This window comes from Echiichthys vipera, assembly GCF_963691815.1.
Source record: "Echiichthys vipera genome assembly, chromosome: 7".
Lineage (NCBI taxonomy): Eukaryota > Metazoa > Chordata > Actinopteri > Perciformes > Trachinidae > Echiichthys > Echiichthys vipera.
This window is the reverse complement of record NC_139832.1, coordinates 18054072-18069797: the sequence shown is the minus strand read 5'-3', so window position 1 is coordinate 18069797 and position 15726 is coordinate 18054072. Positions and strand designations below refer to the sequence as shown.

The 15726-nt window shown below is 39.5% G+C and overlaps 1 protein-coding gene across 1 annotated transcript in view; it reads left to right on the top strand.

Moving 5' to 3' along the window:
- Positions 1-15506, top strand: part of pparab (peroxisome proliferator-activated receptor alpha b) — a 34275-nt gene extending 18769 nt beyond the window's left edge. The window contains exons 4-7 of the mRNA XM_083916629.1: positions 4137-4275; positions 8817-9016; positions 11093-11546; positions 11772-15506. Coding sequence (XP_083772755.1) covers positions 4137-4275; positions 8817-9016; positions 11093-11546; positions 11772-12016 — 1038 coding nt within the window. The 3' untranslated portion in view covers positions 12017-15506. The remainder of the gene's footprint in view (positions 1-4136; positions 4276-8816; positions 9017-11092; positions 11547-11771) is intronic.
- The last annotated feature ends 220 nt before the right edge of the window (positions 15507-15726 follow it).

The following is a 15726-nucleotide window of genomic DNA, read 5'->3' as shown; positions in this document are numbered from 1 at the left end:
ATGAGGTTGAATGTGGTTCTGGAATATAAGAAAAATAATAAAGAATATACATTAATAGACATTAATATAAGTAAAGAATTACACAGGCAATAGTATATCTATTTACATAGAATTTACATTACAATGCAAAATGCATAGTTACAGTACAATTACTATTATCATCTCAAACTGTATGTTTAAAGAGCAGGCAAATAAAACAATATACAAATATACATCAAGGCTGAGGTAGAATTACGTTGTAGCATAAATTAAATCTTAAAATAATGCACAAACTAACAACTGAGCATTTAAATGAACATAATGATAAACTGCCGTAAAACTGAAAAAAAGTCCGTTCACAGCTGTTGTGGTCCGTCCTCTTAAGCAGTGATGACCAAGATGGGCCGACACGCTGACAATTTGAATAATAATTATTAAAGCAAATATAAAGAAAACAAAATCCAGATTCTGACTACACATCAACCAATTTCAAGACACTGAAGAAAGGACATGCAAGGGCCATAAAGCCAGAGGCAGTGTGTCTTGTGACCAATGATAACTCCTAAGAGCCTTTACACGTGGTTGCTCGGTGATCTTTCAGTTAATTGTTTACCAGTCATGTTGAAGAACAAAATGGCTTTTTTTTTTAAGAGGTACCTAACGAGAGAGGTAGTCAAACGTGAAGCATGCTTGCGTGTGTTTTTGATGTTGGTATGTCAGTATTCTGTATTTTGCTGAAGGAGAAACACAATGAGAGACTTTTCTACACTTCTGCACTGTGAATCCACTGAGTGAAGCTAAATGTATCAGCCAAGCCAGCAGTGGGAGTGGGAGTGTGAATGTCAGGAAGTCATATATAAACTCTGCAACTCCATCATATCAACAAGCTGTTACATAAACATTCACATCGGAGCAGCAGGTCACTGAAGTGTGAGTCTTTGCAGTGGCCTCGAATGCTGACTGATGGGATAAAGCATTCACTTCCCGTACTGCTATCTCCACTATATATTTGGCAAGGGCATCATCACTGCATCCAAGGCTTAGCGGCTCCCCAAGACGATTGTGACTGGTTTAAAGAAACGCAAACAAGCCAGAACGGATTGTTCCCTTATCCCAGAATGTTAACTAGTGCTGCGAGACTGTTCTTAAACGCTGACACAGCACTATGGAGTCTTGCAATGCAAGATTAGTGCAGTGGTCCAATGATTGTCATATACTGTATGTGTGTGATTGTGTGTCTTCTATACAGAAGTATCTACACTGGACTAAGGCTGTGTAGGTCCAGAGGGCAGAGTCAAAGCTTTGTGACCTATGCATAGTGAAGCCGTAGGGCTGTAAAAAGACAGGTTATCACAAAAGTCAAGGTACATTTGTTTAGTTTAAAACCTAACTTTAGGAGGGCGTGATTAAAAGTGCATCTATCAGAAGTGACCTATGAACTGCCAAATGGTAATGGTGAAGCCCCTTCTTGCAACATAAGCATTTCCCGATTAAGTCTGTCATAATGGGCCAGCAAGGCTTGTCACATTTCAAAGGCTACGCCAGAACCGCAGACTTTATTTTATATTTTTTTTAAAGATTCAAGCTTTTATTCAAAGCTTGGCAGTAAAATGGTGACAGGAAATGGAAGGAAAGCAGAATTATTTTGTCATAATTTTGAATATGCAAAATTGGTTGTATGCGAGTAGAAAATTAGAACAAAAATATCATATGACCATGTGACCACCTGTGTATTTACCAGGTGATTGGGTTTATGTGCAGTGTGTGAATTTTGGAAAGATTTTTTCCTTTAAAAAAAACATGAAAACTTGGTTATCCGGCTGTTAAGTCTGACCTAACATCCTTTCAAATCTCCTGGTCCAATGGCTCCAATATTTCCTAAGGGAAGCATATATAAGGAGAATAGAATCGGTCCAAGGACAGAACCCTGTGGGACTCCATGACTAACTTTAGTGTGAATGGAGGATTTGTCATTAACATGTACAAACTGAGATCTATCTGATAAATAAGTCTTAAACCAGCTCAGTGCGGTTCCTTTAATGCCAATGAGATGCTCCAGTCTCTGTAGCAGGATGTGATGGTCAATAATGTCGAAGGCAGCACTAAGATCTAGTAAAACAAGCACAGAGACAAGTCCTTTGTCTGAAGCTATTAGAGGGTTGTCAGTAATTTTTACCAGTGCTGTCTCAGTGCTATGATTCGCTCTAAATCCTGACTGGAAGTCCTCAAGTAACTCATTATTATGTAAAAAGTTGCACAGCTGATTGGCGACTAATTTCTCGAGGATCTTAGAGAGAAAAGGAAGGTTAGATATAGGTCTATAGTTGGCTAGTACCTCAGGATCAAGACTGGGCTTTTTAAAAAGAGGTTTAATTACAGCTACTTTAAAAGACTGTGGTACATAACCTGCTGATAAAGACATGTTAATCATATCCCAAACAGGAGTGCTAACTAAAGGTAACACTTCTTTAAATAACCTAGTTGGAATAGAGTCTAGGAGACAAGTAGAGGGCTTTGATGCTGAAATAGTAGATGTTAATTTGTTAAGGTTGACTGTAGAAAAGCAGTCCAAGAATATATCAGGTCGTACAGTTTCTAAGGTTCCTGGGTTTGAAGAAAAATTGGTGCCAAGCGAGTTGATTTTGTCTCGAATAGTTATAATTTTGTCATTAAAGAAGGTCATGAAGTCGTTACTACTGAGGGTTATAGGAATACATGGCTCAATAGAGCTGTGGCTCTCTGTCAGCCTGGCTACAGTGCTGAAGAGAAATCTAGGATTGTTCTTATTCTCCTCTATTAAAGATGAGTAATAGGCAGCTCTGGCATTACGGAGGGCCTTCCTATATGTCTTTAGACTTTCATGCCAAGCTAAACGAGATTCCTCCAATTTAGTAGAGCGCCATTTACTTTCTAATTTTCGCGATATTTGTTTTAGTTCAGGGGTTTGTGAGTTATACCACGGAGCTAACTTCCTCTGTTTCTTTTTTAAAGGAGCAACCGAGTCGAGTGTTGTTCGTAGAGAGCTTGCAACACTGTCAACAAAATGATCAATTTCCGACAGACAAGCGTTAGTGCAGGAATCTGGAATATTAGGATAAGGCATTAAAGTAAATGCAGATGGAATCGCTTCCTTAAATTTAGTTACAGCACTATCAGATATTCTGTGAAAAGACTATTAAGTCATTGATTTCCACACCATAGGCCAAAACAAGGTCGAGGGTTAGGGTTAAAACAGTGAGTAGGTTTATGTATACTCTGACTAAAACCAATCGAATCTAATAGAGAGATAAACGCAGTACCAAGGCTATTTTTAACAACGTCCACATGAATATTAAAATCTCCTACAATGATTACTTTATCAGATTTAAGGACTAAATTTGACAGACACTCTGAGAATTCAGATAGAAATTCAGAGTCTGTTAATATAGTAACAGTAATAGGAGGAGGCTGACCTCTGTGTTGTCAGAACACTGATCCTTCACAACACTGGACACAAGCAGTGTCAACATGAAGCCCGCTTGGCTTGGACTTCATGCCACGCTTGTTTTATGAGTGTATGTGTGTGTGCGCGCATGTGAGGTTTAAGGTTAGCGAGTGAGTAAGTCAGTGTTACTTAACATGTGCTCACACGGTTGAGGCATGTCCCATTACAACACTGGTTATCTTGTATTGTACGACAGTTTTTGTGTCTTTCATACAGTGAGTGATTGGATATTTTGGCACACTGTTTGACAGTTTTGGATAAAATTGCAATTTTTATTAAGTATGGCTAAATATATTATTAAGCAATTCCCCCGGCAATTTTCTACCCTCTGGCCAACCGCAGACATGCCACTTAGTCCATCTGTTCTTCGCCAAAGTTAAATGTTTGTTTTTGTCAAGGTTGTGTAAGTAAGGAGAAACCGATGGTGAAACGATGTGTCTGATATTGTCACAGAACTGATTTCATAACGGCACATTGTAGTAAAAGGTAATTTATTTGTGTCTGTTACATTTCAGATTTTATTTGACTGTGTTTTCCAAGGAATGTTGACTAATCTGCTCTGTGGTGTTCATGTCTTATTCGTACGTATGAAAGTAATTGTATCTGTATTAACTGTAATTATCTTTGCTTCATGTGAGCAGTATTCACATATCATATCTCATCGGTCCTTCAGGGCTTTTTTCGGCGGACCATCCGTCTTAAGCTGGAGTATGACAAGTGTGAGCGTTGCTGCAAGATCCAAAAGAAGAACCGCAACAAGTGCCAATACTGTCGCTTCCAGAAGTGCCTGTCGGTGGGGATGTCCCACAACGGTGAGTCCTACAGATCAGGACAGGTTTAGGTAGCGCTTCAAGGCCAGTACACAAACACATACACATGCACATGCACATGCACACGCACACGCACACGCACACGCACACGCACACGCACACGCACACGCACACGCACACTCACTCACTCACTCACTCACTCACTCACTCACACACACACACACACACACACACACACACACACACACACACGCACGGTTCTTGTTGTTTGCATACATACACTACTTCACAGAGTACCACAGTTGTGTGAATGCCAATTACGATTGAACAGGCACGCCCAGACATTATTAGCACAAATAAGAATCTAACACCACAGTTGAGTGTTATGGTGCATGTTAAGGCAAGTCTCTAACTGAAGACTAATCCAGGCTTCTTCAAAATGTACCCATATAAACATTTGGACCATCTGAATTGTCCTTTATTCAGGAAAAAAAACAAAACACTTAGATCAGCAACTATTCATGTGCAGTACATGGTATATCCATGACTGTGCATGCTGCAGCCTGTGCAGTGCCGTAGTCATATTGAATTGCAACAGCTGGATCGACTGAGGCCCTTGAGTGGTAGATATGTTAACAAGAAGGGAAATCACATGACCAAGTGAGTCGATCTACCTGATTATGTGACTCACAAAAACCTATTGCGCACGCTGTCGACTTTCCTGTACTCATGGATCTGAAAAAGCATTTTTTATTAATGCTATTTAATCACATGTGCTAAGAAACATTGTCATTCAATAACTCAAACCATGTTGCATTTGTATTCATTTTGTTGCAAGAAGAGAGCCTGCACTGATTTACAGGATTAACCTTTCTCTTCCTTGTTCTTTAGTGTAAAGAGTGGTCATTTGTGAAATAATAGTTTTCAGAGGAAAAATACATTTCGAGATTGCGACTTTAGTCCATCACCCCATGATACACTCAAAGCAACACCATGTAGTTTTTCAACCTTCATAATATATTTGTACTAGAAAAAGTACAACTAACATTTTGTGATTATTAAACTAGCCCATTCTACAGTCTGTCAATCTAATCTGCACATGCAACATATGTGATCACCCTAAACACAGTATTGTCTTCAAATCCTTACATCAGATTTTGACTTCAGTGCTGCTTACCTTTGTTTGTAATACAAGAATATTGAGGTCAAAGTAGTTCTGCGACTGTTGTTTACTCTGTGTAAACATATAGCATGATGACCTTTGGTCAAAGTCAATGTCCTGCGTTATGTGTGGATGTGCAGGTGCTTGTCTTTTCTGGTGTGTCAGGGTATTTTTAGTAGAAGGATCAAACAGGTCAATGCAATCACTGGGTTTACTTATAGACTGTGCACACGTTGCAGATGTTCCATGGTGACAGTGAACTTGAGGATACAGAGGCTGCACTGAACGTCTTATTTTGTCCTGTGGGGTTATTGACTTAAGAGGCTTCCTATAGCCCAGATATTGATGATGATATGGTAGTGTCTTAAAGTAGTAGTAATTCTGTCAGCTCCACTTCCTCTTACGGTATGTGTGTATTGAGTTTCTTGAGCTGGAATGTAACCGTAGAAGGGGAGGAAGGAGATTTGAGTGCAACCTGATGTTTTGGTGTATAGTGTTTGAAGAGATTACAGGACCACAGCACGACTAATGTTGGAGCTTTATCCCTCTGTTTGTGTTGACCACCAATTTATTTCACAGTTAAATCTGAAGATAATGGATGGTCCTTACTAAAATGGTTTACAAAGTTTGAAATGACTCAATACATATTCAGACATCCTCATTTAGGGGCGGGCCGAGAAAGTTTTGTATATGTGAAATTTACCAATTAATGTGGTTTAAAGCAGAGTGACTTACAGTATGTTCCATTCAAAATGTAATATATTTTGTAAAACCTTTATATCTGTCCAGAACTTGCTGATAAGTGATAATCATAAAGTAGATTTTGAGAGGTGAAAATTACATTTTTATTTTGGAAAATATCATTTATTACAGGGGAAAATGTTGTGTTGTCAAAATTCCAAAAGTGACATTTAAAACAGTATTGCCATTGGATAGGACATTCAACATTTTCCTTGGGTGAAGTTTTATGATGATGCTTTACTTTTTTCTGGAGTCTGCTATCAATAACATCCCTTGCTTGCAGCAACAGCAGCAAAGTGATTTTATTATCACACGTTTCTCAAAGTTTCTTGAGTCCAGCAAATTAATTATACCTCGAATCTCATTCACTGCACAATACATCATTGAATGTTTCAGCAGCTTGTGAGAAACTAACAGTAACACTCAGTGTTACAGTGGTGATGGAGGTGTTTAAAGGCAGTCCTCCACAAATCAGCCGTTGAAACAGATGATTTAATGGAATGACAGACTGTCCACCTCCCACCTTTTAGCCTCACTTGAGTCACACACTCATCCAGGTCTTGGGAAATGGACTTATGTTCAGCTTAGCATCACTCACTTCCTCTCATCTTAATTAGACTTGGCTCCTGCCCAGACGCCCGCTGCAGAGCTTTACCAGCTTCAGATGATCCATCCACTTTGTGAGCAGTAATCTAATGGGCCCTCATGCCGTCTGCAGGCTCGGTATCTCATCCCTGCTCAGTCTTGCTCATTTGGCCCGGGTTTGTTTCAACAGTTGGGCGGCTCATCGGAAAACAGGGGAATCAGATCTCCTTTTATGCTTTCATGGTCTCGTAAATACAGCGGGATGTTGGGTTGTCGGGGAGCGGTGTGTGTGTATGTATTTGATCGTGTGTGCATCAACTTCTGCCCATTTAAATTGTGAGGAGTGAGGAGGGGTTAAAAACAGTTCACCTCTAATCCCATTAGTCAAATGGGATCAGGCCGTCTGAGAGATGCCAGCACCCTCTCGTAGAAAAACAACTCTTGTATAGTGTTGAAGCACACTTCACACACACCTTGTAATAGCCTTTTTTGTAGTAGTTTGTAGTACCCTTTTGTGTTGGTTCATATTTTTCTACTTTAAAGGATTAAATGGAAAATATTTTTAACGTTTTGACATTTTGTTTCCATTCTTCTTGTTGTCTTTCAGTTGTGCTTTATTTGCCTGAATGTTGCATGAAAAAATGTATGTGTGGGCCTGTTAAAGTAGAGAACCAAAAATGCAGTGCATGTTTGTGGATGATTCCTCTTTTCTCATCCAGTCCAACTGTGACCACTAAGTGGACTTCATAGTTTTACTTATCATTCAGGGACATGAATACTTCACCCCTAATCATTTAGCGTGATCAAAGTGAAATATCGAGGCCCAGATTGATGATCTGAATTGAATTTGTATCTCATCGTGGCGTTTCATGGAGGTGGTCAGGCTGAGACTCAACTTGGGGTGGCAAAGAAAAGTATTTTGTTCAGTTTGTTTGCATAATTCAGGCATAAATTGATGAATTAGTCCTCAACTGTTGCATCGAGATCCTTACCATAGATTCATAAAAGTTATTTGAAGTGATTCCCTTGTTATACCGAATTGTGCTGTCCATATAACTATTCATACCATGGTGCAAAGAAGAACGTTGCTTTTAATACACAACAAACAGTCCACCCTCAATACCAATTCCTGTCGTGTTTCAGCTGAAATAACTTTCACATATTTTGAATGCAGTGCAAAAGTTATGTCAGGGCAGGTCTGACAGTAAAATAAGCAACCCGCAGACTTAACCTCAGGCCACTCCATGGCCCCATCTGCCAAGTGTTGTATTTATTGCACAGAGGACTCTTGGTACTAATTTTGGATGCATTCACTGCCAAGGTGAGACTGCCTGCATCTGTGAAAATGAAGAAGTCAGGTGATGTTTTTGTCTTTGAAAGTAAACTGGTCTGTATGTTCCTGACCTTTTGGCCTGTCTTTGGAAGATTGTTTTCATTTGAATTAGTGTCTGTGTCTTGGACTGACACTGTGCTGTTTGCAGATCTAGTTGGTGATGTAATCTTTTTTTTTTTTTTAGCCAGAATAAATACATAAATGAAAGTAACCAGTGTGCATTTTTGCAGACATCAAGTGATTAATTGGGTACATGTTTATAACTTGGTGGTCTGTGGTCGGGTGTTTATGTGTAAAGCTAGTTAGACTTTTGCTGAGTATGACATTATGTTTGTCAAGGAAATGTAAGATTATGTTGTTTAAGCCACAGGTTTTGTTTGGACAGATTTAATATTTTCTGGATACACTTCATTTGTTTTCTCTGCTGATATGTTGGCTTGGATTCATTTCACATAGTGGAGGGTGTCTTTGTAGAGATTCTGAAAATGATTATTCCAGATGTCAGCATCTTGACTAACCCAAACTGGGTTTGTTTTAAATCGCTCTGTGCCTTATCTTTGTTCTTATAAAGTAGTTTTCTCTGTTTTTATCTAATGGGATGTCTATAATAATAATAATAATAATATTAAATTGAATACATGCATTGCATTTATTGCATTTTCTGCAATATCTGTTACACTGTAAATTCGCTCTGACTTGACAGATTTACACTGGCACAGATTCTGTGTCCTTTGTCTGACTTTGTATCTGCTTTGCTTACAGCCATCCGATTTGGTCGGATGCCCCAGTCGGAGAAGCTAAAGCTGAAGGCGGAGATGGTAACGGGCGACAGGGAGTTGCAAGACCCCCAGGTTGCCGACCAGAAGACGCTGGCCCGGCAGATTTATGAGGCCTACCTCAAGAACTTCAACATGAACAAAGCCAAGGCTCGAACCATTCTCACCGGCAAGACCAGCACCCCTGTACGTTGATTAAGATAAGTGGGTTGGTGAGTGAAAGGTGTTGCGTGTGCGGATTGTGTGTTCATAGCTCTTCTGGATACAAGAAATTCCCTATGGGTCAAAGTCATGTTGTCTTGCAACTTTTAATTTATTACTTCCCCACAGGAGGGGTTTTAATCTCATTCTGAGCACATTCATTTGCAATCAAGTTAATGTCTCAATATGACCTGGCAGCCTGCACCTCAGAGATTATGCACAGCCAGCCAATGACAGAAATAACTTGCTCAATCAGTAGTGCAAGCCAACATACGAGGAACACGGACAAGGAAACATCTGTATCTGTATAAAGAGACAGTGTATGAGCCCCTCGCTTTTCCCTCCACCATCTGTTTCCCTCCATGCCCGCTCTCTTTTCATCGCCCATCCCCTACGCGTCCTCAACGTTTTGTGGATTCCACTGATGGATGTGTGTAGGTGTGAAACAGGTCAAGAGGGACAGGTCGGTCCAAGTGCACATCTATGTTCAAACTCAGACCTCCCCCACTGCTACTGTAGATCAAAACTTCTACATTGTGTGACTTTAGTGTTCATTGATGTTGTCAAAGCACCTTCCCATGAAAGTCACATTTTGCCATTTTTCATAGCTCTCCAGTCAAATTCTGACGTGTTGCATAACTTTGATCCTGAGATTGTTTGTGAACAACATAGTATAAAAGAACACCTTAACAATGTCCCCAAAGCAATTTCAGTCAAAAGCAACTGGACTTGGTTTCTGTCAGCTTTGATTCATTGGTCTTTATGTCTGGGAGGCAAACACTGAGCCATAATTGTGTCACTGTTGGCCCTGATTTGTGTTCAGTGTTATTGTCTGACTTAACTGGTTTGGCTGTGATAACATTCATCTTAACAGTGCACGCAGTATTGACTGGATGTCTTTAGCCCCTGAAAACAAGCAACTACAGAAATATCAAGCTGTTACCGCTGCTCTGAGCTACACTATACTCTGGATATGGATATGTCCTGGAATTTGTATTGAAATACAACTTTGAGATTGTCTTCTAAAAATGATAACTAATCACTATACTCTAACTAATGATTTTTTTTAATTATTATTGAGCATTCTCCTACCAGCTGATACTCCTTTTGAGTTATTTGATTAAGTTCAACATAACCAATTATAACTGAAGAAGGCATTGGTCTTTTTTTCAGCGTGGCTCTCAGGACAGCTAAGGTGGTCAGTTGGTCATTTTACTTTGATCCAGACTGAACTGTTAGATGGATTGCCATTCAATTTTGTACAGATATTCAGGATCAGGATGAAGTCTACTTGGGTGGTACTTAGCAGTACTTAGCTTGTCTCTCATACCTTCCCTTGCTACGCTAGCCCGAATTTAGCACAGAACTAATGACCAAGAGCTCTGATCTGTGCAGCAGCAGGTGCAGCTGCCCATCAGATGTTATACCTCGTGCACTGTGGGAACAGTGACAAAGCTAAAAGCATGTATTAGCCAGAACAAGGGCTAATACCACCGTTAGCATGATCTTACACAGCTGCTTCCCTTTACATACCTGTGTCTCTTCGATGACATTATTGGGATTGTGTTTATCTTTTTATTATGAAAGACAATTTGTCAACTGAACAATTTTGAATGAATTGCCTTCTTATATTCTGGCATGTGAGTTTGCCACAGTAAGCCCTGACACTGCTTTACTTTCAAAATTAGCTCTGCTCTTATATTTCCAGAGACTTTATTTGCATCAGGAACTCCTTTTGAGTGTTAGGAGTGACCCATAATTAGCTGCAGAGTCAAGAAGAGTAATTATGTCACTGTGGAAATAATCAAGTGGCAACAAGGGCTCTTTGCTTAGCCTTTCCTTTCAGAAAGGTTCATGGGTAAACACCAGTCATTACAGATTGCACGTAGAGAGGTTTTCTGACTCAGCTTTTCTGAATTTATGTAGTCAGGTTTATTATTGTAATGTATGCAAATATCACAGTACACACTGTACAGACTGTTTTGCATTTGAACTGGAAACCCATTTTTAACTATGGCTCACAATAGCTCATAAGAGTTTGTCACTGTCCACTGTCCACAGCCTTTCGTCATCCATGACATGGAGACCCTACAGCTGGCAGAGCAGACGCTGGTGGCAAAGATGGTGGGCTCAGCAGGAATGCTGAAGGACCGGGAGGTAGAAGTACGGATTTTCCACTGCTGCCAGTGCACATCGGTGGAAACCGTCACCGAGCTCACAGAGTTTGCAAAGTCCGTCCCTGGGTTCTCGAGCCTGGACCTCAACGATCAGGTGACTCTTTTGAAATATGGCGTGTACGAGGCCCTCTTTGCCATGCTCGCCTCCAGTATGAACAAGGATGGACTTCTTGTGGCGTACGGCTCAGGCTTCATCACCCGGGAATTCCTCAAGAGCCTGCGGCGGCCATTCAGTGATATGATGGAGCCAAAGTTCCAGTTTGCAATGAAGTTTAACGCACTGGAGCTGGATGACAGTGACCTGGCTCTGTTTGTGGCTGCAATCATCTGCTGTGGAGGTGAGGATGTAGGAAAAATTTAACTATTAATTTTCTGTATGGGATATTACATGTTCTTTCTCCTTTTGGTCTTTAAGAACTTTTAATCTATCTAAAAGCAAATGCTTCCATATTACACAAATTGCAGAAATTGTGAAGGCATTCCGGTACTACATTGCTACTGAATATTTTCAGGAGATTGTGGTTAAGGGTTCTCACTCAAGTTTTTGTTTCCTCTGTGATCAGATCGCCCAGGCCTGGTGAATGTGGCGCACATCGAGCGAATGCAGGAGAGCATTGTACAGGTGCTACAGTTCCATCTGCTGGCCAATCACCCAGATGACACTTTCCTCTTCCCTAAGCTGCTGCAGAAACTTACTGACCTCCGGCAACTAGTCACTGAGCATGCACAGCTGGTGCAGGAGATAAAAAAAACAGAGGACACCTCACTGCACCCACTCCTGCAGGAAATCTACAGAGATATGTACTGATGGTTCAGATCAATAACCATGAGAAGCACTCTACAAATCATCTCCTTTTTTTAGGGACAGAAGAAGAACAGTTCTCCATAAGCTAGGTTGAACCACTTAACCCCCCTAATGCAGCAAGAGTTACCTTTGACTTCTGGTCCGCACAAGAGGTACGGAATCGACAAAAAAGTCATGTATGCAAAGGCATGATGCACAGCTGATTGAGCCCCTATATAGATACCAATGTATGCGATCTCTGACCAAATACTAAATGCTAATCTCAAGTATTTGAGGTGATCTCAATTGTTATCGCTATCCTGACCCTTAATAAGCCCTAAAATGAGGAAAGAAAGTGAACTTGATAGTCATCACTCCAGCAGTATGCGTGAAAGTAGATTTTTATACTGATGTCAAAGAGCAAAGAGCCATAAACCTTGACAGCTAACAACACCCAAATGACTTCAGTTGGCAGCAGAATTAAAACGGTAATGATACAGTTTTCATGCAAGGCAGCTTCTGCCACCAACCCCCCCAAATGGTGTACAGGCAGTAGTATTTTTACACTTCAGAATAAGATCGCAAAATCTAGTTTATAAGAAGTTTTGAAGTTTTTCCAGACTGAAATGATCACAAGCACAGACTCACTGTGTACATGCACCACAACGCACATCTGAAGCATGGACACGCCTGGGATATGTTAACCTGACACTATTTTTAGTGGACCTCCACTAAATGCCTTTTTCACAAACCACATACAGAGACGTTTGGTACTCCATCCTGTTTCATGTCCTGGTATTCAAGGACTAACACCAAGATAAACCACATTGCAACCCTAATACTGCAGATTTGCCCTACATAAATAAATCTGTTTAATAATTTCTCACCCAGTGAAGCACTATTCCCCTAAAATACCTTGGAACCTTCGAATACCTAAAATATCTCATTATTTGCTTCTCTCAATTACTCATGTCCTGTCAGTCTGTATGCCTTCTACTGTATTTCACTGCCTGTGTTTGGTCCCTATGACACAACCAGTTGATTACAATTCAGGAGTCTTATGTGCACATTTATATGATGGCAAATGAAACATTATCCTTTTTTTTTCATAGAAGAAAATGTTATTGTGGTGACCTCAGAGATTAAACTAATACTTTGACAATTAGACTTTATTTGGGGTGAAAAGGGTTCTGTTTTGCTCTTGTAGTTTCTCTGGCAAACTGATTGGCAAAATCAAAAGACAAACACAAGAATGTGTCCATCTGCACTTATTTGATTGCGTGAGTATAAACGGCTAAAAGATGAGACTTTTTTAAAAAACAATTAGACAAGTGTATCTACAGTATAACGATAATGGTGCATGTGAAAAGGCTACTCCTGTATTCTGTTGTCATACTGCCTATTGTAGAAAAAGAACATACTACACAGAAGACCCACAGTAAGGGAATGATGATAATGAAATGGTGAAAACATGCATGGTTGACAGCTTGGATAATATATATGTAAATGTATGACAGGACCCCCCCCCCCCCCCCCCCAATCCATCCAAAATCTCTTAAAATCATTGTGGATTTTGTGATATTTAGTCACAAGAAATGGACCTTGTGTTTAGAATTGCATCACATTGTATAAACAGAGTGTACTATACATAGCTGAAATTAAATGAAATGATCACAATGAATGCTCACCCAGATTTTAACTCATAAGGTATGCAAGGTACTAATGATGATCAACTTTTGTATTCCTCTATTTGGTAAATACTTTAAAATGTTTGAAATTTTACAGGAAATGTAGTTATGTACTTTGTTTTGTTTGTTTGTTTGTTTGTTTGCTTAAATGCCACATACTTGTGTTTTAATGGAATTGGATCATATTTTTATACTAAAGTATATCTGTATGATTGAACCGAATAGTGTATTTGAAATGGCACAATTGAAGAGTGCAGTGTAAATAGACTTAAAGGTAACAGGGCAACTGGTAATCTGAATATCCATAGATCTGAATCCCGTAGGGGACATTCCTTTTGTTAATTGCTATATTTAGATAGAGAACCATCAGTGTTGCAGTATGCATTCAGTTCGTTTCAGTTGTATTTCATTTATCTGTTAAATTAAGCTCTTAAGATTTAAAGTGAATGCATACATGGGGCTGTGCAGGGTTGTACTAACTAACAACTTTGATTAAAGTTTGACCTTTTAGCATTTGAAAAAAATCAAACTAGCCCAGCACTGATCATACAATATTGGTCTCCTCTTTTTATACTCTGTTCTCAGGTTGCTTTTTTTAAAAGAAAAAAAGGGTAATATATGCACAGAATTCCGTCATTATTATCAGAAATCATCCATAGTTGCCTCCGGTTGTTGAACAAACCCACTGGTATTCTTTTTTTTTTTTACACATCACATCTCCATTGCTTAAATGGATAATGAATTCATTCATATTTTATCACATGCCATTACAGTAAAGATGCAGTAATGAAAATGCAGTATGTACTGTTTTATAATCCTGTTTTTGTCTGATTTTCCTCTCTTCACCAGCTGCTATATTGTACTAACTCACCAAACATTTCTTATGCCATGAGTAGATTACTGACCTTCAAGCTGCCTCTACTTATTATATCTTCTCGCAGAATGTCGGTCTCATATGCAGAATTCATTCAATGCAGCTCGGTTTTTCCCCTCGCAATATTCCTGGGACTTGTAGTTCCCAGGAATGCTTCGGGACTAACCACAATCTGTGCCTTAGCGTGTGCCCATGCCATAAAACAATAGAGATTCAGAAAAAAAGACTTGACTTGTGCACACAGACACTTGTAAACTTGTAAACTGTTTGCGACATCAGCTAGAATTAGCTATTTGTAACGCAATAGGGCCACGCAGACAGGAAATGATGTCACAGCCGTCACAGATTTGAAGCAGTAAGACAGAGGCTCCAATGTGCTATTGAACAGTACAGAACAGAAACAATGAAGGATTTGCTTGAAAAAGGACAGATTTTAAAAACGAAATACAAAATGGTTGAAACACTAGAGCCCTAGAGGAGAAGTTGTGTAAGTGTGTGATGTCTGCTTACCCTTAGGAATGTCTGGTTTGTGTTGAATTGACAAGGGACTTTTTGACTTTGTATCAGGGAAACCTAGTCTTCCTTTGTTGAACTAGCTCAGGACATAGAAAGACACTGCTCTTCCTCCTCTATCTCTTTTCCTCTCTGGAAGGAGTTTATAGTGCTCTGCCTTACAGCACACATACAGCAACAACAATGTGGATTAATATTGAGATGACCTTTATTTTCATTTTCCAAAACTGAGAGCAAAATGTTGACAGTGGGGAAGCAGTCATAGGAATTAGGTATTTGATTTTTTTTTTCTCCTGGTTTTTATTGCGTTTGTTTTTGTGGCTATAGTGTCATGCAAAGAGACAACAGAGACTGTCTTTGGATGTGTTGTTAATGTGTACTGTGGCTTGGTAACAATGCTGTAAATGTTTGATGATTGTCTATCTAGTCATTTAAACAATGAAACAAGTTGATATTTAATGGATGTCAAAATAAAAATGATTTAAATCCACCATTGCAATTGCAATGTCTTTGGTTGAATTTATTAAATACATTAAATAATAATAGAGTTCACATAACTCCCTCACCTCCTTTTCCTCTAACACCTAAACCATGTTTCCATAGAAAAGATATATATTCGCTAGATAGAACTCATATTTATTTTAGGGTGTTACTCTGGG